The following is a 22,963-nucleotide window of genomic DNA, read 5'->3' as shown; positions in this document are numbered from 1 at the left end:
CCCCCCCTTTGTTCAGGGACACATTATTAAATTTATGTTAGTCACATGTCTGTGGAACTTGTTCAGTTCATGTCTCAGTTGTTGAATCTTATGTTCATACAAACATTTACACGTTAAGTTTGCTGAAAATAAACGCAGTTGACAGTGAGAGGACGTTTCTTTTTTTGCTGAGTTTAGCTCTGAGAGAGTACATATTTTTATCGGTTTAAGTAGATGACAAGTACATTAGAGTGTCTAGTTTGAGAAACAGACACATCACAAGTCCTTAACTGGCAGCTTCATTTAATCATACCAGCAAAACACCAGAATCAATGTCAACAGTGAAGAGGCGACTCCGGGATGCTAGCCTTCTACATAGTTCTGATGATTGCCTCGTTAAATAAAGGATATATAAATAAAAATGATTATGTTGAAATTAGATTGATATAAGAACCTGTTGGTTAGATTAAGTCATTGTATTTAAGTTTAACCCTAATTTCAATGTTTACAATGCTGGTTGAAATTAGATGAAAACTGGTTGATTACTTTTTTCAAATCCAAATGTTTTCCCAGGTAGATTCCACATCACAATAGGTTGACAAATGACTTTGCAACAACGTTGATTCAACCCGTGTGTGCCCAGCGGGAAGCATGTCCTTCATTCTTTTCCTAGGGAAATGGAATCAGGAAGGCACAATGTAAATAACTAAAGTGATGAATTGCCTTGTGTGTTGGTGCCCTTGTGCCATCTTCCACCTGGTAACTGGGACTGGTAGTGTTGCTTTCCTGTAAGAGGGGCTGAAAATAGCCCTGTTTCCCCTAAAAATAAGAGTCCAGAGGGCGATTGCCATACAGTGCTTTGCTGAGCAGGACAAGAAGGGGGTCATTTGGTGTAAAGGTATTTGGAGAGGGAGAGTAGCCATAGAACAGTGTAATCATTGTCTTTACTGTAATGTTACATGTAGCAGTTTCTCACCTTTATGTCATAAGTAAGACTTAGTCATTAATAAATACATGACTCCACACCTACACACACAGACAGAACATTTCTGCTTCCTTTCTCGCTCACTTTTTGTATTATTGATGGCTTCCTATCGGTGGAAATGGAGGGGGCAACATGTCAATGTTTCCTTCCATACGGTACTTTCCCTTAAATAAACCCAGATGTTCAGTATAAAAGGGGATTGGAGCTCACAGCAGTCTGAGACCAAGGATTTCCACTCACGGTAGGGACTTTGATATGCATTACTTTGAACATCTTTGTTAAAAAAAAATATGAATAGCACTGTAATTGGGGAGAACAGATCTGACTGATAATGTTACTTGATGCATATTGTGGTCCAAGAGCTCATTTGTTTGGGGTACGAAACTTCAGCAACAATTGGATTTTCATAACAGTAAAGTGTGGCTTCTGTTCAGAATATAAATTATGGAAGCACAAAATTATTGAAAATTACACATTATTAATGCCGTCGTAGGGATAACATTATTAGCATTTCTAAGAGTTGATTTCAGTGCAACAGCTTTGGAGTTGGTCTGTGTTTTGACCCTGCTTTTGGGATAAATGGGTGGAGTTTGCTCTATATTTGTGTGGGGAGGGGGACGTGTGTATCCTCTGTAAACAGTGACAAGAGACTGATTGCTCCTTGAGGAACATGGAAGCAGATTAGATAGGAATGCCTGAACTGAACTCCTATCTGTCATGTGCTGGGGATGTGGTCAAGGCCCCCACGCCCGCCAGAGATGAGTAGCTTCGCGAAGCCGCCTGATCCCGCAACATTACATTAAACGCTGCGCGGATATCCGCGTAGCGTTTAATGTAAACTTGCGGGATCAGGCGTCTTTGTGAGGCTAAGAGATGAAGACACGTTGAGAGGAAATTAACTGGCTTAGGGCAAGATTGCCTGTATCAATGTGTGTGTGTCAATGAGCACTGCGTGGCACGGCGTCAGACCTGACAGATGCAGATAACTCCAAGGAAAACAGAACCCAGAGGGACAGGACATGAGTCCTTTGGCAGTGAAAGGTCCCTTGAGTTATTGCTGTGAAAACATGTCACTAATATGAAAAACTGTATTTTTTTGTCTGAAAAGAATACAGCGGATAAATGATTTGTAATCTGGTTGTCGTTACTAGTTTACAGCTGTCATGTCCTGATGAGATTTGTGACAGTATTGTTATGTTGTGCTTTGGGGGCATTTGCATATAAGATATCAACGCAACTGTCCTGGACCCTATCTCTGATTGGTCAGAGCCTGGAGGAGCACTGTAACCAGATCCTTCGGGACGTGGAGGGCTCCCTTATGACCCGGGATCGCGTGGGCATCCAGGATTTCGTTTTGCTGAATGCCTACACCTGTGAGAGTGCCTTCCTGGACAACTTGAGGAAACGCTTCCACGAGAACCTAATTTACTTGAGTCTATCCCCTACACACAGTCCGGAGATATCCCATTGCCTTCCTCTCGGCCAAAAAGCCACCCTACCTCAAGACCACAACGCGCCAGGGAAAACAGTGTTTCTCCCCTAATTGAACTGGCACTTTTCTCTGCTGTGTTGTACCTACAGGGTGAGCTACCTTACTTTCTGTAAGGTCATGTAGATAACAAGCACACTACATTCTTGTTGCACCCATGCAGACAGGCATCCATCTCTCATAATGTTCATTCTAATACATTTCCCACAGACCTACGTTGGTGCGCTCCTAGTGTCAGTCAATCCCTACAAAGATCTGGGAATCTACACCAAGAAGCAGATGGACATTTACATGGGAGTGTACTTTTTTGTGCTTGTATGTGTGCGCCACAAGATATGCTATACAGTGCTGCCTATCTATCTACAGTATATTCATCAGCAGTGTTATTGAACCTCTACTTCATTGCCTTCCCTTTCAGCTACGCCCTGGCAGACAATGTCTACCGCACCATGTTAACAGAGACCAACAACCACTTCAGCTTGATCTCAGGGGAGAGTGGAGCAGGGAAGACGGAGGCCTCCAAGAAAATCCTGCAGTTCTACGCTGTGAGCTGCCCCAGTACCAAACTGCTGGACAATGTCCAAGACCGACTGCTGCTCTCCAACCCTGTGCTTAAGGTGAATACCATAGTAAAGCATACGTGATGACATGAGAAATTAACATTGTGCTTGTGTACTGCCATGTACAAATACAATGACTGATAATATAGTGTGTACCTCTCTCAGGCTTTTGGAAATACCAAAACCCTGAAGAATGACAACTCAAGCCACTTTGGGAAGTACATGGACATTCAGTTTGATCACGTGGTAAGTGCCAAGAGGTTGAGCACAGAATTCCCATAGTAAAACATCAAAGGAACATTAAAAAAATCAGCACGTCAATGGCTGTTCGATCTTTAATGGTCTGTCCTCCCCCTAGGGGGAAGCTGTTGGTGGCCACATCCTCAGTTATCTACTGGAGAAGTCCCGGGTGGTGCATCAGAACCATGGAGAGAGAAACTTCCACATCTTCTACCAGCTAGTGGAGGGAGGAGAGGAACTGTCAGTGCTACAGCTACCTGGTACAGGTGGGAGAGGAACTGTCAGTGCTACAGCTACCTGGTACAGGTGGGAGAGGAACTGTCAGTGCTACAGCTACCTGGTACAGGTGGGAGAGGAACTGTCAATGCTACAGCTACCTGGTACAGGTGGGAGAGGAACTGTCAATGCTACAGCTACCTGGTACAGGTGGGAGAGGTAACTTATCAATGCTACAGCTACCTGGTACAGGTGGGAGAGGAAATGTCAATGCTACGGCTACCTGGTACAGGTGGGAGAGGAACTGTCAATGCTACAGCTACCTGGTACAGGTGGGAGAGGTAACTAATCAGTGCTACAGCTACCTGGTACAGGTGGGAGAGGTAACTTATCAATGCTACAGCTACCTGGTACAGGTGGGAGAGGACCTGTCAATGCTACAGCTACCTGGTACAGGTGGGAGAGGTAACTTATCAATGCTACAGCTACCTGGTACAGGTGGGAGAGGTAACTTATCAATGCTACAGCTACCTGGTACAGGTGGGAGAGGTAACTTATCAATGCTACAGCTACCTGGTACAGGTGGGAGAGGAACTGTCCATGCTACAGCTACCTGGTACAGGTGGGAGAGGTAACTTATCAATGCTACAGCTACCTGGTACAGGTGGGAGAGGTAACTTATCAATGCTACAGCTACCTGGTACAGGTGGGAGAGGAACTGTCAATGCTACAGCTACCTGGTACAGGTGGGAGAGGTAACTTATCAATGCTACAGCTACCTGGTACAGGTGGGAGAGGAACTGTCAATGCTACAGCTACCTGGTACAGGTGGGAGAGGTAACTTATCAATGCTACAGCTACCTGGTACAGGTGAGGACCTTTACAATTGAACAATATGTATAAAAGAGACGAACAATCAACGTTTCCATGGAGTGGGCCGGCATCATCAAGACAGTTATCTCCTGTCTCATCCAGGGGGAATGTGCCAAATTCAGCTCAATCAATGACAAGAGTGACTGGAAGACGGTACGGAAAGCCCTCAGTGTCATAGAGTTCAGTGAGAGCAATATAGAGGTGAGTCCTAATCTCTCTATCATATCATTTATCATGAATTATCACTTATGACCAACCGGTATCTTCTCTGGCCGATGATGTAGAGCCTGTTTGCAATCATTGCTAGTGTACTTCACCTGGGAAATGTTAAGTTTGTGGCTGACACTCCGGGATACGCCATTCTCAACAGCAGTCCAGAGATACATTGGCTGTCCAAGGTGAGACATATTCTGACAGCAAACTACACACTAATGGACAGTCACTCAATTTAGCAGTACTTATTCCACAGAAAACTGCCAGAGTACTCTCTATTTTCAGACATTATGACAACTTTTAATTCGCAATGAGAGTATTTGGTGATGTGTGATTGGTTGTTTTTCTATTGTGTAGTTGTTAGGCATTCCTGCACAGGCGATACAGGTTGGATTGACCCACAGGAAGGTTGAGGCAAGGTTAGAGGAGGTGAGGAAGATGCTACTGTTTTGCAAAGTTATTCATAAAACTTTACCACCACAGTAAAACCAATCTCTGTGGTTTGTCTGCTGTTCTGGTCAGGTGCTCAGTCCCTTCACCATTGACCATGCAGTATATGCCAGGGACGCTCTAGCCAAAGCCATCTATGGCTGCACGTTCACCTGGCTGGTCAACGAGCTCAATGAATCTTTAGCAAACAAGGTGAGTGTCCCTCTTCAGTGCTCCACCAATGAGTGATAATGTCTCTAATACTAAATCTAACCAATTTAGACGCTGTTAACAGGTATAGGATATACAGTAAGTAGACATAGGAGGCTGACTGGTATTGTGCATCCATGTAGGATTGCTCCAGGAAGACAGTGATTGGTCTGCTGGACATCTATGGGTTTGAGGTGTTTAATGTGAAAAGGTGAGGGGAGACACAGTTTGTCAGTTTTGGACAGTGAATTTTAGTGTCAGAGATTATGAGCCTAGTGACTTGACTGTTTCAGCTTTGAGCAGTTCTGCATCAACTACTGTATCGAGAAACTGCAGCTGCTCTTCATCCAGCTGACCCTGAAGTCAGAGCAGGAGTACGAGATGGAGGGGATTGAAGAAGATACTCCTCTTTTACTAAAATCTCAGATTGGCCTAGGCTACACAGCTTCAGATATAAAGCGTGTTTTGTATTGTAGTTTTTCAGTGGGTGCCAGTGCCATACTTCAACAACAAGATAATCAGTGACCTGGTGGAGGAGAAATTTAAAGGCATAATTTCAGTGCTAGTGAGTAGAGACCGACTGATGGTCAGACAGAAATGTAGTCAGGCAGACAATAGATTTGGATTGGTTGAGCTCTACACGTTCAGTCTCCTCTCTACTAGGATTAAGAGTGTCTACGTCCTGGGCAGGCCACAGACATGGGGCAACAGGTAGCCTAGTGGTTAGAGCGTTGGACTAGTAACCGAAAAGTTGCAAGATCGAATCCCCGAGCTGACAACGTAAAAATCTGTCATTCTGCCCCTGAACAAGGCAGTTAACCCACTGTTCCTAGGCCATCATTGAAAATAAGAATTTGTTCTTAACTGACTTGCCTGGAAAAAATAAAAAAAGACTTTTCTGGAGGAGATGGGCGATCACCCCCATTTTGTCACATCCACCCGTCTCACATAGAGCTTTGTGACACATTCCTAACAAGACCCATTTTCCAATGCTGAGCTCAACAACTGACAGCTGAGGATGGAGGAGTCACGGTTTGCCTCTAACACCAGACTAGAACATCCTCTTCTCTCTCTGTCCACATCCTGCAGACACAAGCTGGCTGACCGGACGACCCGGAAGACTCTGGAACGAGGAGACTCCCGCCTCTTACACTACGCGGGGGAAGTCACATATTGTGTGGTCGGTGAGAGATGAGTTCCCCAACATCATAGCCCTTCCTCTCACACACACTTCATGCTCCCCACATTCCAGTAGCATTTATTAGCCCAGTTTCTTGTCTCTCTGATATTATTTCAGTAAGCCTCCCAGGAGTCTCTACTACTTCTCATCACTTTTTCTCTCACTGTTAACAGCCTATGTTTTTTACTCTCCACTATACCTTTGTTTTTCCAGGATTCCTGGACAAAAATAATAATCTCCTGTACAGGAACATTAAAGAGGTGTGTCCAGGGCTCTCACTGGCACTGCTGCGGTCAGGAATCTGCTTCCTGCCGACTGCTATATTATTCATTGTTAAGCACACCTGTGAATTATAGAAGAGCTGATTGTTAAGCATTGCTTTGGGATAGACTGACATGACTGTTAAGGGGGAGGACTATGGGAGTGTTTGTTCTACTGCCTCTTGGCTTTCATCCTGCATATTTTACACAGCCTAAGTGTGCCAGAGTCTTAGTTGAGCTTAATTGTTGTTAAAATGTTGTAGTGTTGAACGATGCGTTGATGTTTATCCATTTGTTAACTGGGGGATGTTTCCACCTTTCCACTAGGTTATGCGTCAGTCTAAGAATGCCATCATCAAACACTGCTTTCCCACCACTGAGCCAGACAGCAAGAAGAGACCTGAAACAGTAAAGAGACTTTCTGATAACACGAGCCACCAAAGTGATCCGGTCTTGCCATGAGTTTCTATATTTATCATCATTGTCTGTCTTCTCAAGTGGCCATTCAGTTTAAGAGCAGCCTGACGGAGATGCTTATGTCTAAGGAGCCCTGGTACATCCGCTGTATGAAGCCCAACGAAGGCAAGGAGCCAGGAGAGGCCTCATCACCTTAACTACCAACCACAGTTTACTAACCTAAACCCAACACACATACATACTCAGTAGAGGCCATTACACCAAACAGAACCTGACCCATGCATGCCCTACAAAGTGTTACTTGGTACATTTATTCATAGTGCATGACCTGATGCCTGTAGCCTTGTGACCTCTCTCGCCTCCTGCAGGGAGCTTTGACGTGTTGGTGAGACACCAGGTGAAGTACCTGGGGCTGATGGAGCACCTGAGGGTCAGACGGGCTGGCTTCGCTTCCTGCTGGAGATATGAGATCTTCCTGCAGAGGTCAACACAACCTGCACTTCACAGTTCTGTAGATAGTGTGCAGTTGCTCTCTGTCCAGCATAAACTGCTATGATACATAGCTGCATTAGTTTGTGGAACACTCTGGTGTTTCCTGTTGTCTCTGTCAGGTACAAGCCCCTGTGTTCAGACAGCTGGCCTAGCTGGAAAGATAGACGCAGAGGGTGTGGAGTGCCTGATCAAGCACCTGGGCTACAAGCCTGCGTAGTACAAGATGGGCAGGTGAGGTGGTCTCCAGGATTATGGGGTTGGGTTCACCTGGTAACACAGTCTGGCTGTTTCTCACTGGCTTGTCTTTCATTTATGATACAAAAGGACCAAGATCTTCATCTGTCACCCTAGAACTCTGCTCGCCACCGAAGATGCCTTTGAGGTCTGCAAGCATAAGCTGGGTGGGTACTGGCTCTAGCTTCTCAAACAACAGATCACAGACCAATCAATTCTGGAATTTGATTATTAAATGGCATTGGATTGGGAAGAAGTCAGGTTTTACATGTAATTTCATGTTACAGCTACAAGGATCCAGGCAAAGTACAAAGGCTACATACAGCGTGAAGGGAGACTACATGAGACAGAGAGAAGCAGGTCTCTACTTTGACTTTCTTGGAAGTAGTATAACATGATATACAAGACTATGACTTAATCAGCTGTCTTGTTGTCTCATTAGCTACTAAGATTGAGACATGCTGGAGAAGCATGAAGGCCAGGAGAGAGAGGAAGAGAGCCTGGACTGTCAAGGTCATTAAGTAAGAGACAAAGATCAGAAGATATCTCAAAAGACAAAGGGTCAACATCTACCACAAATACTCCTCAAAATCAGTTGTACTTTGTAGGTTCATCAAGGGCTTCATGACCAGAAATCAGCCAGCCTGTGTTGACAACGCAGAGTATTTGGCGTTAGTCAGGCAAACCTACCTCACACGGCTCAAGGATAATCTACCTAAAACAGTTCTGGACAAGAACACTTGGCTAACCCCTCCCCCCATTATGCAGGAAGTGAGTCTCAATAGGGAATTGACTGTGCTTTAATACTTTCTCTAAACTTATTTTACACACCTGTGTGTCATGGTATGAGTCAGAGGAGGATGGTGGGAGGAGCTATAGGAGGATGGGCTCATTGTAATGGAATAAATGGAACGATATCAAACACATGGAAAACACGTCCGTTCCATTTATTTCATTCCAGCCATTACAATGAGCCCGCCCTCCTATAGTTTCTCCCACCAGCCTCCTCTGTAATGAGTATACTGTACACTCATTACATACATTTGTACTTGTAGGCCTCACAGATGTCGAGGAAACTCTACACCCAGCACATTTTACGGAAGTACGTACAAGGAATCACAGGTAGGCCTACCCTACAAGCCATTTAATACAGGTTTGTACCCTATTTGACTATAGGGCTCACCTCAATCACACTATACATCTCAGTTGTGTTTGCTTACACCATTTCCAGTTACAAATCAAGGGATTGACCAGTTCCCTATTCAAAGGAAGAAAAGAGAACTTACCCTCACAATGTGTGCAGACCATTTGTGGACACCAGGATAAGTGAGGCTGAGACCTTGTGCTGATGAATGTGCCCAATTGTGCGCCTCTTACAGACAGCCACGGTGATAATGACCAGCATTTTTGACCAGTTGCCTTATCTGGTCAGGAAGACATCCACATAAAAGCCTATCAGATGATTCGGCAAGAATGCATCAAGGTAAACAAATGGAGTTAAGTAAGCTATGTTAAAGTTTAAAAAAATATGTACCTTAAGGTCAAATTAAAGTAAGCTCCATACCTTCCCACAGTAGTGTTCCTGTGGTGAAATACGACAGGAATGGCTTCAGGCCTTGCTTCAGACAGCTGATCTACATTGGAACTGCGGGCTACCTGGTGAAGGAGGCCAAGATCAAACAGAGAGTGGAGTTCAACAACCTCAAAGGTTAGCACCACTGAGAGGAATAAAGCTGCCTAGGCGTGTGTGCATGTATCAAGTTTTGTTCTCGCAGTGTAATGCACTGTGTTCATTCAACCACTGTTCTAAGTATCTGGGCTGTGCGTTCTTCCAGGTGTGTCAGTCAGCAACCTGAGTGACAACTTCCTGATCCTCCATGTCCAATGTGAGGATATCAAGCAAAAGGTTGGCTGCGCAAATCACTTATCATTGATGTGCACAAATGTAATTTTTTTTACTAAGCTTCTGCACATATTATTTTCAGAATGGAATAGTAGAACATTTGCATTTCTATTGTTGCATTGTCTATTTGCTCAGGGGGGCCTGGTGCTGCAGTGTGACTACCTGTTTGAGGCCTTGACCAAGTTGTCTGCTGGCCAACAAGCAGCACTGTATAAAGTAGTCCAGGGCAGGTAAGACCAGTTTAACTCAATACTACTGTAGTCTAAAGAAAATGCTAATTGTTGCCAAAATTGTATGCAATGTTATTTAATGTTGTGGTCGTTTGCAGTGTTAAGTTTGACATCCAGCCTGGCAGAGAGGGTTTGTTGACTTCGAGAGTGGCCAGGAGACCAATGATTTACAGAGCAAAGAATGGCCATCTGATGGTGGTGAGTATGAAACTGAAAGACTGTGGCCATTCAATTCTCAAATGAACAAATAGGTTTTGTAAACTATTGATAAATAGTAGGCTACGACATGAACACTTCTCTTCTATTTACTCAGGAATCAACTCAAAGTCCTGTCCATTGATTACAAATGAACTGGATCCCTTGATCCCTCCCAATAATCCAACTCTACAAGGTTTGAGGCATCTTGGGACTTATATCATAAATGAGAACCTGCATCCTCTCTAGAAGGGTTGGACATATTACCAAAACTCAAAAGAGCATTTCACAATCCCTTCATATTAACTGAAATCTCAACAAATGGTTCATACTTTGGAGAAAATACAGATGTTCCACTCTGACAAAAACTTCACCTGTTATTAAGCTACACATCACATACATGGGCTCAGTTGTGATTACTATATTAGGGCTCATTTGTAAAATATGGTTAGTTTTTTGGAATATTTTCACTAGATTTTATAGAGATAAACAATATGGTTAAAATAGTCAAAAATTGATTTAAGCAATAGGCTGTGTGTCATCATTTGTATACTTTCTCACAAAGATGTACCATATTTACATTAAAACCAACTAATGTATTCATAAAAATCTTTATTGTAAGAAATGTGTTAAATACAGTGCAAAAGACAATCATTTCCCAGGTAAGTGTGTAAAATTGTGACATTATTTGCTGTCTGGATGTGCTTGGTTTCATTTCTTGCCATCGGTCTTCCAAACAAGTTGTCTTGTAACGTCGCCCTCAAAGAATTATTGTAACAGGAAGCAATAACATCCATTTAATTACACATCCAGCATCTCAAAGGTTCTTTAGGATACCAAAAAATCATTAATCCATGACTACAGTATAAAAGGTGGATGTATTCACAACACTTACAATTCAGGGGTGGATTGTAACATATTGCTCTGGGGTAAAGTTCCTCTAGGCAAATATCTAGGGTCAGCTCCCAAACCTTATCCATTAGTGGGGGAAATAGAAAACTGACCCAAGATCAGCATCTAGGGGTAACTTCAACAACTTAGCACACGTTCAGTGTCTTTGTACACATCACCCTCTGCTGGATGAAATGAGTACATACAGAAAATAGAAGCACCAAATTTCTAAAACGTGATAAAATGCAGTTTGCATATTTGAAAAATTAAAAGGATTCGTACACTCTAGGAGCTCAGATTCAATAATTTAATAACCTAATATCCAACGTTTGGACAGACAATGTTCTACTCCGCTAGCCAGCACCTCGTCTAAATAGGTAAGTTTCTTTCGCATCTAGATACAGTTTGCATATATCACCAATTCAAGATAATTAATATATTTGTCCTTGACTCCAACCCCATTCGATGCATTGAACGGCTGTGGGTGGAGCAATGTCTACATAAGGGTGCAAATTAAAAAACACTCACAAAAGCTCTGACAAAGGGCCTTGCGGACAATACATAAACCTTAATAAAGAACAGTCACAATAGCAAGAGCAGCGTACAGGTTTCTTTTTTCTCTCAGAAAACATCTCTAAAAACTGAAGTGGTAGGAAAAGGTATTGTTACACAGTGTATTACTATAATCACTGAAACACAATTGACCTGAACTAGCTACTCTGTGACAATACATGAACTTCCAAGCAATGTTGTAGTGCCACTATAAAGTAAATCAGATTGTAAGCTGCACTTACACCCACAGACTTAAGGCACAAGACCACAGATTTAAGGCACCAGATCTCCTACTGGACACGTAACATGTCAACATTCATACAAAGATGAGACATACAAAACATATGGAAATACAGGGGGTCAAATAAGTCTTCTTTGACCACTGATAAAAATAACAGCTCTTATGGAGGGTTTAGAAAATACTGATACAGCCATTTGGGACAACACACAAACTGTAACACCCAAACCATGCTCTACTTAAGCAATAAGGCATGAGGGGGTGTGGTGTATGGCCATATACCACAAACCTCTGAGGTGCCTTATTGCCATTATAAACTGGCTGCCAACGTAATTAGAGTAGTTAAAATAAATGTTGTGTCATACTCGTGGTATACGTCTGATATACCATGGCTGTCAGCCAATCAGCATTCAGGGCTCGAACCACCCAGTTTATAATCATGATTAGAGACTGGCAAAAGTTTATAAGTGGCTGTAATGCAGAAGCACAGAGGTCACTTGTGGTCAATGTCAACAATGTGAGGTTACTTGTGGGTATTGTGTGATTGCACTTGTTCTCTGTCAGTGATGGGTAATAGTCACTGCGGATACTGACAATGTTGGTTGGCTGGTATAGTTACTGGTGGTGATAATGTTGGTTGGCTTACTGGTGTTGATAATGTTGGTTGGCTGGTATAGTTACTGGTGCTGATAATGTTGGTTGGCTTACTGGTGGTGATAATGTTGGTTGGCTGGTATAGTTACTGGTGGTAATAATGTTAGTTGGTTGGTGTCAGGATTCACCTAGCGGTCATGATTTGGGGCTGTACACATGTTTGATGTATTAGAATAATTGTTTATGCTTATGTTATATTAATAGAAGGGGAGGGGTTATAAGACCCCTCCCTCTTTACATTTATAGGGTCCTAGACTATAGATTAACAATATATATATATATATTCATTATAAAGTTTAGAATTGTTCCACGGTTGTTTTCTTTGTCTGTCTGTGTGTGACTGAGACAGAACTCTGCAGGGGAGTGTGGGACATAAGAGACTAGTTAAACATTCCACAATAAATCAGCTTTGGGGAGTGGACATTTACTGCTAAGTTTAAGATACCACAAAGCCATTGTTTATATAGGGTTTTGGTCTCAGGAGTAAAAAGGTAATGACGTAGTCAGTGACATTACTAAGGCGGGACTTCAATTTAATAAAACAACTTTAGACCTTTTGTTTGATGCAGAACTTACTCAGAAACATGCGTGCTATGTTCCCGTTTGTCAACTTCTGTCTGCAATTGCATTAATAAAGGTTTTTGAATGATTTAATTGAAAATATTATCATAATGCTAATTTCACCAATGAACCAATGATTGACAAGGAAAGACGTAAGAAACGAAACCCAACACTGGTATAGTTACTGGTGGTGATAATGTTGGTTGGCTGGTATAGTTACTGGTGGTGATAATGTTGGTTGGCTGGTATAGTTGGTTGGCTGGTATAGTTACTGGTGGTGATAATGTTGGTTGGCTGGTATAGTTGGTGGTCTGGTATAGTTACTGGTGGTGATAATGTTGGTTGGCTGGTATAGTTGGTTGTCTGGTATAGTTACTGGTGGTGATAATGTTGGTTGGCTGGTATAGTTGGTTGTCTGGTATAGTTACTGGTGGTGATAATGCTGGTTGTCTGGTATAGTTACTGGTGGTGATAATGTTGGTTGGCTGGTATAGTTGGTTGTCTGGTATAGTTACTGGTGGTGATAATGTTGGTTGGCTGGTATAGTTACTGGTGGTAATAATGTTGGTTGGCTGGTATAGTTGGTTGGCTGGTATAGTTACTGCTGGTGATAATGTTGGTTGGCTGGTATAGTTGGTTGGCTGGTATAGTTACTGGTGGTGATAATGTTGGTTGGCTGGTATAGTTGGTTGTCTGGTATAGTTACTGGTGGTGATAATGTTGGTTGGCTGGTATAGTTGGTTGTCTGGTATAGTTACTGGTGGTGATAATGTTGGTTGGCTGGTATAGTTACTGGTGGTGATAATGTTGGTTGGCTGGTATAGTTGGTTGTCTGGTATAGTTACTGGTGGTGATAATGTTGGTTGGCTGGTATAGTTACTGGTGGTGATAATGTTGGTTGGCTGGTATAGTTACTGGTGGTGATAATGCTGGTTGTCTGGTATAGTTACTGGTGGTGATAATGTTGGTTGGCTGGTATAGTTACTGGTGGTGATAATGTTGGTTGGCTGGTATAGTTGGTTGGCTGGTATAGTTACTGGTGGTGATAATGTTGGTTGGCTGGTATAGTTGGTGGTCTGGTATAGTTACTGGTGGTGATAATGTTGGTTGGCTGGTATAGTTGGTTGTCTGGTATAGTTACTGGTGGTGATAATGTTGGTTGGCTGGTATAGTTGGTTGTCTGGTATAGTTACTGGTGGTGATAATGCTGGTTGTCTGGTATAGTTACTGGTGGTGATAATGTTGGTTGGCTGGTATAGTTGGTTGTCTGGTATAGTTACTGGTGGTGATAATGTTGGTTGGCTGGTATAGTTACTGGTGGTAATAATGTTGGTTGGCTGGTATAGTTGGTTGGCTGGTATAGTTACTGCTGGTGATAATGTTGGTTGGCTGGTATAGTTGGTTGGCTGGTATAGTTACTGGTGGTGATAATGTTGGTTGGCTGGTATAGTTGGTTGGCTGGTATAGTTACTGGTGGTGATAATGTTGGTTGGCTGGTATAGTTACTGGTGGTGATAATGTTGGTTGGCTGGTATAGTTGGTTGTCTGGTATAGTTACTGGTGGTGATAATGTTGGTTGGCTGGTATAGTTGGTTGTCTGATATAGTTACTGGTGGTGATAATGTTGGTTGGCTGGTATAGTTACTGGTGGTGATAATGTTGGTTGGCTGGTATAGTTGGTTGTCTGGTATAGTTACTGGTGGTGATAATGTTGGTTGGCTGGTATAGTTGGTTGTCTGGTATAGTTACTGGTGGTGATAATGTTGGTTGGCTGGTATGGTTGGTTGTCTGGTATAGTTACTGGTGGTGATAATGTTGGTTGGCTGGTATAGTTACTGGTGGTGGTGGGTGCGGTCATCAGGGCGTTTGATGTGAATGCGTCGCACCCTCTCGATGAGTTCCCGTTCCTCGTCCTCATCCAGGTGATGGGATCGGCCTGCAGCACCCCCTGTAGCCTCCAGTAGAGCGTTGTCTGGACCACGCCCATCCTGAGACTCATACAGCAGGATGTTAAGTGTCTCCTCATAGATACGAGCCTCTGCGAACTCCACCTGAGGAAAGACTATACTGCTTAGACCACTCTAGGTACAAATACAGGGCTACTCACTAACAGGAGACTAGTCTATGCTTTTGCCAGAGCAAGCAACATTCATATCATACATTTTCTGGGCTCTTGCTGTGGGAAACCAATTACCTTTGTTTGCTTCTTCTCTGTGGCGTAGACTATGGAGGTACAGCACACCTCAGCGATCTTACGGCCCTGCCCATAGAATGACCAGCAGCAGATCTCATCCCCGATCACGTCCTTGATGAAGAGCACACGGCCGTTGAACCGCAGAGAGAGCTTGTCAAACAGCTCTATGTTTTTCAGCATGTTGTCATCGGAGTTGCTGTGAAAAGGTAATGACACCAGATGTTAATGTATGGTTGTCAATTGGTTTAAAATCGCTATACACGACTGCTCTGGGGGTTGATCACTTACATCTCGTGGTCTTGACTCTGATTTTCAGAATTGGGATGAAAAGTTTATCTTGGATCATAGCTAGCTAACATTAGCTGTTTGGATTCATATAATGCGGCCCCGGCTTAATTGTTTCATCTGTCGGGAAGAATTACAACAAGTACCGCATGCTGTGTCTAGAGATGGCAGAAGAGGCTCAGGGACTGTTCTTAACCACTGCCAAGATGTGGTGGCTTTTCGTGCTCTTTTCAGCAGCTGTGGCCTCACCCAGGTGGGTGCTACATGTTCCTCAATGGAGGACCGGGTCCTATGGAGGATCTGACCGTCGGAGAAGCAAATGTGGTGCACATGAGCTCCGGGCCCGTCTGTCAGACTGTTTCTCACTGGCTGTACCAAAGACATCGATGTCCCCTCTGCTGAAGCTACACTGTCTTTCCAATCCAAAGTACCTCAACTCCCAGCCTTTCAGCCAAAGCCAAATAGAGACATTTAATCTACATCAATTTGTTTGTTTCACTTTTTATGCACTTTGATATTATTTTCTGTAATGAAAAGTGCTATTCAAGTTAAATAAATGATAATTGATACAATCCCCTTCACACATACATTTAAGAAACACAGTGATGTGCTCATTATAAGTATTTTCCCACAATCATATGCAATGTTTAGCTTACCTGGTGTAAGAGTACTTGTTGTTGCTCCTGTTGTATAACAGCTTGACTGTGGGCTGTAATACAAAATTAAAAGGCACAGAGGTAGTCAGTGTTGAGAAACAAACAGAATGCAATATTGTGACATGTCTGTTTAATCATACATGTAAATTGTGATATATATATATTTATTTGACCTTGTTGGAGGTAGATATGAGTCTCTGTTCTTCCTTTGATGATGTGACCAAGGGCACTTTACAGAAAGGCTCATACATATCTTTGTTCTGAACGCATGGAGGAAAACAGGACACAAATCATTCAATGACAGCATGATGGGCCACAAGCACACAGAGAAGGAGAGACACCAAGAGAGAGATTAATTACAGGTAAGTGTTTACAGTATGTTAAGGTGATACACAATACCTGTAAGGCAGCATGACACTCGTCAGCTAACCCCTGCACCAGGTAATACTTGGCCTCTGCCAGGAGCTCTTCCACCTCTCTCCGGATCTCAGGCAGAGGTACAGCACCGTCACGCAGGTAGTTCAGAATGGTCCCAAAGTGCTTCCCACACCTGTCAATAAGGATCCAGCCTGCAGCAGAGGACAGGGCTCATTACATTGAAAAGTGGCAGAGACAACAGAGTGACGATAGTAGACTGTGCGTGTGCGTCTTCATATAGCGCCATCTCAGAAGACATGATGGGAGGCATGCAAGGGCAGCTAGCCTGGGAGAATCGTATGCTATGCATCATGAAGGAACAGGAGTGTCAAGACCTGGCAGTGGACAAAGGTTTGGGAAACCCTGGGTGGAGTCAACCCATGTCATCATCAATACCTTCGCTGTCTGTGAGGACCTCCATCCTACCGCTGAACATGGCCTTGAGCATGGTGTCCTGCTTGGTGAGGGTCTGCATGGTGGTGTAGTAGAGCGCCCCGCCCACGTTCAGCTTCACATACTTCGAGCTGGGGCAGGAGCCTTTGAATGAGGTGGTACGGGTTGTAGCCGCAGGCAACGCCGAGCTCACCGCACTTACTCCTGACATCTCTTCCTGTGAGTCAAAACAGTCCAAATTTAAGTCATTAACTACAATGATGGACTTCACAGCTGATATCAATCAGGCACCCCAAATAAATTGCAAGTATTGCTTTCTGTGTTTAACTAACGTTAGTAGTTAGATTCCGCTAGCTAGCTAGTTAACATGAAACTGCCCTAAACAACAAGAAAACGCTCCCCCAGAGGCGGCGCTCCTAGTAGCCGAGGACTTTAATGCAGGGAAACTTCAATCAGTTTTACCAAATTTCTATCAGCATGTTAAATGTGCAACCAGAGGGAAAAGAAACCCAGACCACCTATACTCCACACACAAGGATGCATACAAAGCTCTCCCTCTCCCTCGCCCTCCATTTGGCAAATCTGACCATAAATCCTCCTTATTCCTGTCTACAAGCAAAAATTAAAGCAGGAAGCACCCTTGACTAGATCAACAAAAAAAGTGGTCAGATGAAGCAGATGCTAAGCTAGATGACTGTTTTGCTAGCACAGACTGAAATATGTGCCGGGATTCCTCCACTGGCATTGAGGACACCACATCTGTCATTGGCTTCATCAATAAGTGCATCGATGACGTTGTCCCCACAGTGACCGTACGTACATACCCCAACCAGAAGCCATGGATTACAGGCAGCATCCACACTGAGCTAAAGGCTAGAGCTGCCGCTTTCAAGGAGCAGGACTCTAACCCGGAAGCTTATAAGACATCCCGCTATGCCCTCTGACAAACCATTAAACAGGCAAACCGTCAATACAGGACTAATATCGAATTGTACTACACCGGCTCTGACGCTCGTCGGATGTGGCAGGGTCTGCAAACCATTACAGACTACAAAAGGGAAGCACAACCGAGAGCTGCCCAGTGACATGACACGAGTGTGATCACGCTCTCCACAGCCGATGTGAGTAAGACCTTTAGACAGGTCAACATTCACAAGCCCGCAGGGCCAGACGGATTATCAGGATGTGTACTGCGAGCATGCGCTGACCAACTAGCAAGTGTCTTCACTGACATTTTCAACCTCTCTCTGTCCGAGTGTGTAATACCAACATGTTTTAAGCAGACCACCATAGTGCCTTGTCCAAGCACACCATGACAGTCGTGAAGCGGGCACGACAAAACCTATTCCCCCTCAGGAGACTGAAAATATTGGGCATGGGTCCTCAGATCCTCAAAAGGTTCTACAGCTGCACCATCGAGAGCATCCTGACTTGTTGTATCACTGCCTGGTATGGCAACTGCTCGGGCTCCGACCGCAAGGCACTATGGAGCGTAGTGCGAACGGCCCAGTACATCACTGGGGCCAAGCTTCCTGCCATCCAGGACCTCTATACCAGGCGGTGTCAGAGGAAGGCCCTAATAATTGTCAAAGACTCCACCACCCTAGTCATAGACTGTTCTCTCTGCTACCACACGGCAAGCGGTACCGGAGCACTAAGTCTAGGTCCAAGAGGCTTCTAAACAGCTTCTACCCCCAAGCCATAAGACTCCTGAACATCTAGTCAAAGGGCTACCCAGACTATTTGCATTGACCCCCCTCCCCACACCACTGCCAACTCTCTGTTGTCATCTATGCGTAGTCACTTTTAAATAACTCTACCTACATGCACATACTACTTCAACTAACCAGCACCCCCCTGTATATATTGTTATTTTTTTTACTGCTGCTCTTTAATTACTTGTTACTTTTATCTCTTATTCATATTGTTGATGATTCGTTACTAGAGAAATGAGACCAAGTCAATACGCTGGACAGGGTGGAACAGTATTTAGTAAGACAGTTTATTCAGTGTGAAGATATCTGGCAAATCGTGCAGCACGGCCCCTTTCTGTCTGATTCTTATGGAATCGTCGGAGAAGAGACCTCTAAACATGTTGTGCTGATTATATATGCAACAAGTAAAGTAGGTTGATCTTGTAGTCTGGCCTTCCGATTGGTCGTTCCGGGTCGTAGGTAGTCTTGTTCGGCCTGATGTCTACGTTCTGTTGGCTCCCAACACAGTTCTTTGTCTTTAGTCCCAACCCTGAACATAGTGTGTGTGTGGGGTTGTTTTAACAGATTCCTGTTCATGGGGGAGGGGTGTGCGTGTGGGTCTGTGGCTGTTATCTGATGAGAACATGTGTGGGGAAGAGAGGGGATGGGTGCCTGTTGTGTCAAGTATAGCTTGTGTTGAGAATTTTGTTATAACAAGTTTCCAGTATCTATTACAATTTCTTACAATATCCGTATTTTTTGAAACTGCACTGTTGGTTAGGGGCTCATAAGTAAGCATTTCACTGGAAGGTCTTCTACACCTGTTGTATTCGGCGCAGGTGACTAATACAATTTGATTTGGAACTTTTGATAACCTGCTAGCCTGTCAGACTTCAAAACCCATACATATGGGTGCCATCATAACTAGCTAGTTAGTTTGTTTGAAACTATCAGTTTATAACAAGCCAAAAAATACAGAACAAACCCGGTTCTTAAACTAGGGTAAATAGTTAGCCAATAATAATAATATATATGGGGCCAATGACAAGTCTAACCTGCTAACGTTAGCTTGTCATCAAAAGTTCAAAGCCGTTTCATGTTAACTAACGTTAGCTAGCTAGCGGAATCTAACTACAAGTTAAACACAGAAAGCAATACTTACACTACAGCTACTGAATAGTTATCTAGCCATTTATCTGGATCTAACTTGCTAACTCTGGTCTAACTAGCTGACTTCATGTGAATGCTAGCTAGCCTTGAAAGCTCATTTTTAGGGACCTCCGCTAGCAAATCCATTGTTTTAGCAAGACGGTTGACTGTTAGCTAGCTAGCTAAATTACGTCGTTACTATCTGTGGTTCCAGGTTGTCAAGAATTCCGCTAGACAAAAGCCTAGCGAGCTACATCCTGTAGATTAAAAGTTACATAGCTATCTAGTCGTGTGTGTACTTTTAACATTATCTTAATTGTCGAATCGCCCAGTTACTAGTTAACTAACGTCAGTTAGCCAGATAAAAAAAATAATAAAACGTACCATAGGATCCTGTGTCAGCCTGGAAACACAAAGTTGGCTGGCTAGATCGTGTTACACACAGACTTCTATGGTAACGTTATATTGACGTTTGCACATTTTACTATTCGGGATGGAAACAGTTTTACCCAAAAACTGAACTACAAAAAAAAAAGATATATATATACAGATCATACAACTTTCTGTTAAAAATAAAAACGGATCTGAGATGGGAGGGCGGGCCGTCTTCCGTCGCCAGTAGCCTACCACTTCCAAGTCTTAAATAGTCCCAAAAACGTTTCTGCCGCAGCCACAAGGATGTCCAGTTGTTTGACTTCTTTGAGACTGGAGCCGTACATTTTATAATTGTGCCAATGAACGCCACATAATCTAGGCCTGTCAGAAAACATTTACTACAGGCTCTACTACATCCACTACAATATCTTCACTAACGTCGCTTGTATTCTCAACTCTTTCAATTCCATCGGCATTCGATTGAACGCTCTAACAATCTCCTTCACCCTTACAAGGCACACCAGGAACATAATCCCCACCACAATTGCAACACCGATCGCCCTTCTATACACCAGCGTATCATACATAACCAATATTTGCGTAGGTAGGTGCTCTTTATAATAAAAATGTAAAAAACAGGGCAGACAGACTTATTTGTCGCCATTCACCCAGCGGGTCAGACACCGGGCACCAACCACAACAAGAATCCTCTTCAGGTATTCAACCTGAACATCCGTCGTTACTCCTGAAATGACTCCTTTGATGGGTGCTCTGCTCCGAAGTTCAAAGCACAATACTTCTGTTTTTCGGATTCTTGTGATGCCCACTGCAATATTCCTATTTTCTTCAGCAATATAATTAATCAAAATAAGACCACGCCTAGTCACTCTGATAGACAACTTTTCCCAGCGCATACTTCACATTTTCCAACACCTCAAACGGGTCTCCTACATATGCATCATTACCCAATAAACGCATCCCACCAAGAAACGATTCATTATCATTTATAAACGTATCCTCCACTCCAATTTTAGACTATTCCCTTTTTTGTTCAATTTTTAGACACTGCTGCAGTAGTGGTGCGTGGGTAAAATCACCGAGGAAGCCAGAAAAAAAGCCATATTACTATCGCAGGTAGTTGTGTTTGCTCTATAAATCATGTTAATTGATATGCCCTGCGACCGTGATATATAGGCCTAAGGCCGAGACAATAAGACCGTGGCAGAATAAATTCAACCACATCTTTGTTTTGCCACAAAACTAGATAGCAACCTCTGTCCGGTTCAGTCCACAATGCATATTACATGTAACAGACAGTTACATGACCTACAGGATGGTCAAACAAGATAATGCTTCTGACATTTTCAGACCACTAAACAACTATTGATTTAGAACCACAGAGAGTTACCTCAAGGAGCAGCCTCCACTATTCCAGCACCATTTCAACTTCAACTTGTCAACATCATCAAATCACCTCTGCTTAGTTTAATAGTGACAACTAAAAGATACTGAAAACAATTTATTCCAATCAACGTAAACTACATTTGATGTGGCTGTCCATGGCTTTCTGTGTGTGTGCATACGCGTTGGTGCAAGTAGAAAAATATATTGCCTCACCCCACTTGTAGAGAAATGTCAATGCCATTCTCCTCTCTTTCATGTTGACTCTGTCATACAGTACAGGCTTTTATTTTTTGTTGTCCTAGGCTACCTGGTTAAAATACTTGCTTGCTAGCCTATCTTCCTTTCATGGGTAACGTTAGCTAGCTAGTTAACATTAGCCTTCTACATCTAGCTACATTTTGAACTTCCATCATCTCAGGCCAGGGGCACAACAATGGATGAATTAATGTATGGATCAGAATCGCCATTATAATTATTGGCCAGTACGGAGAATTAAGTAAAACCACAAGTCCAAATCCCTATCTCCATCCATTGCTAATTTAGGAAAGGGCCCATTTTAGCTAGCCAGCCAGCCACTGGAGGACAACACAATGAGATGCAACAATTCAAGTTGTTTCTGTTAATGACATATGCTCTCAATGCGATTTGGTAGGAGTGAAGCCAAAATCCAAGCTGGAATCCTTTTGCCATTTTTTTTGGTGCACCAGGACCATTCAGTTGAGCTCACTCAGTTTAGCTCAACGCTGTTTGGCTAATTTTGTATACTTTTTTATCAAGGGAGGCCAAATGCTTGCACTCCATTCAATTAGTGATGGGCATTCCGACTCTTTTCATTGAGCCGGCTCGTTTGGTTCAGCTCACCAAAAAGAGACAGCTCTTTTGGCTCCCAAACGGCGCTTCTTTTTTTTTCATGTATTTTTTCAAGTCAGTTTGCGATAGTTTGACTATGATTGGTGTTAAAACAATTCTAATGAAATTATTAAATTAAATCATACTCTACCTTAACCACAATGTATTTAAAAATGCATTGGTTTGTTATGAAAAAGAAAGCTATTAAACATTTGCATTTAAAGTATTACTTTTTAATGTATATAAACAAAGTGCATATTAAATCTAACCATTCCAAACGAATACAATCTGAACAGCATAATAGAATATTGCACCATATCAAAGAAAAATAAATAACAATTTGCAAAACTGCAGCATCACACCATTTTTTTTTAAAGGATCCTATTACACATGTGCATTTAAAGTATAACTTTTTTAATGTATATAAAAAGTGCATATAAATGTAACAATTCAAAACGAATACAATCTGAACAACATAATAATATAATATTGCACCATATCAAAGAAAAATAAATAATGTGCAGAGCTGCAGCATCCCACTTAAAA

General features: G+C 42.9%; 2 protein-coding genes and 1 long non-coding RNA gene across 3 annotated transcripts; 2 read left to right on the top strand and 1 right to left on the bottom strand.

The window, feature by feature from the left end:
* The first annotated feature begins 7,686 nt into the window (after positions 1–7,686).
* LOC129814706 (uncharacterized) lies at positions 7,687–8,137 on the top strand. The gene is made up of 3 exons (XR_008753349.1): positions 7,687–7,774; positions 7,868–7,944; positions 8,065–8,137. It is a non-coding gene; the product is annotated as an uncharacterized LOC129814706 (long non-coding RNA).
* Positions 8,138–9,268: 1,131 nt separating this feature from the next.
* On the top strand, positions 9,269–10,153 carry LOC129833749 (unconventional myosin-Ic-like). The gene is made up of 5 exons (XM_055898547.1): positions 9,269–9,273; positions 9,355–9,485; positions 9,613–9,683; positions 9,816–9,910; positions 10,009–10,153. The coding sequence occupies exons 1-5, from the start codon at positions 9,269–9,271 to the stop codon at positions 10,151–10,153; spliced, it is 447 nt and encodes a 148-aa protein (XP_055754522.1).
* Positions 10,154–10,704: 551 nt separating this feature from the next.
* LOC129814690 (BTB/POZ domain-containing adapter for CUL3-mediated RhoA degradation protein 3-like) lies at positions 10,705–21,118 on the bottom strand. Its single transcript, XM_055867796.1, has 7 exons — positions 20,174–21,118; positions 16,950–17,163; positions 16,536–16,705; positions 16,310–16,396; positions 16,137–16,189; positions 15,196–15,391; positions 10,705–15,052 (listed from the first exon to the last, which is right to left on the bottom strand). The coding sequence occupies exons 1-7, from the start codon at positions 20,174–20,176 to the stop codon at positions 14,834–14,836; spliced, it is 942 nt and encodes a 313-aa protein (XP_055723771.1). The 5' UTR covers positions 20,177–21,118; the 3' UTR covers positions 10,705–14,833.
* Between the last annotated feature and the right edge of the window lie 1,845 nt (positions 21,119–22,963).

The sequence above is a fragment of the Salvelinus fontinalis genome, chromosome 2 (assembly GCF_029448725.1).
Source record: "Salvelinus fontinalis isolate EN_2023a chromosome 2, ASM2944872v1, whole genome shotgun sequence".
Lineage (NCBI taxonomy): Eukaryota > Metazoa > Chordata > Actinopteri > Salmoniformes > Salmonidae > Salvelinus > Salvelinus fontinalis.
This window is presented reverse-complemented; position numbering and strand designations above follow the sequence as displayed.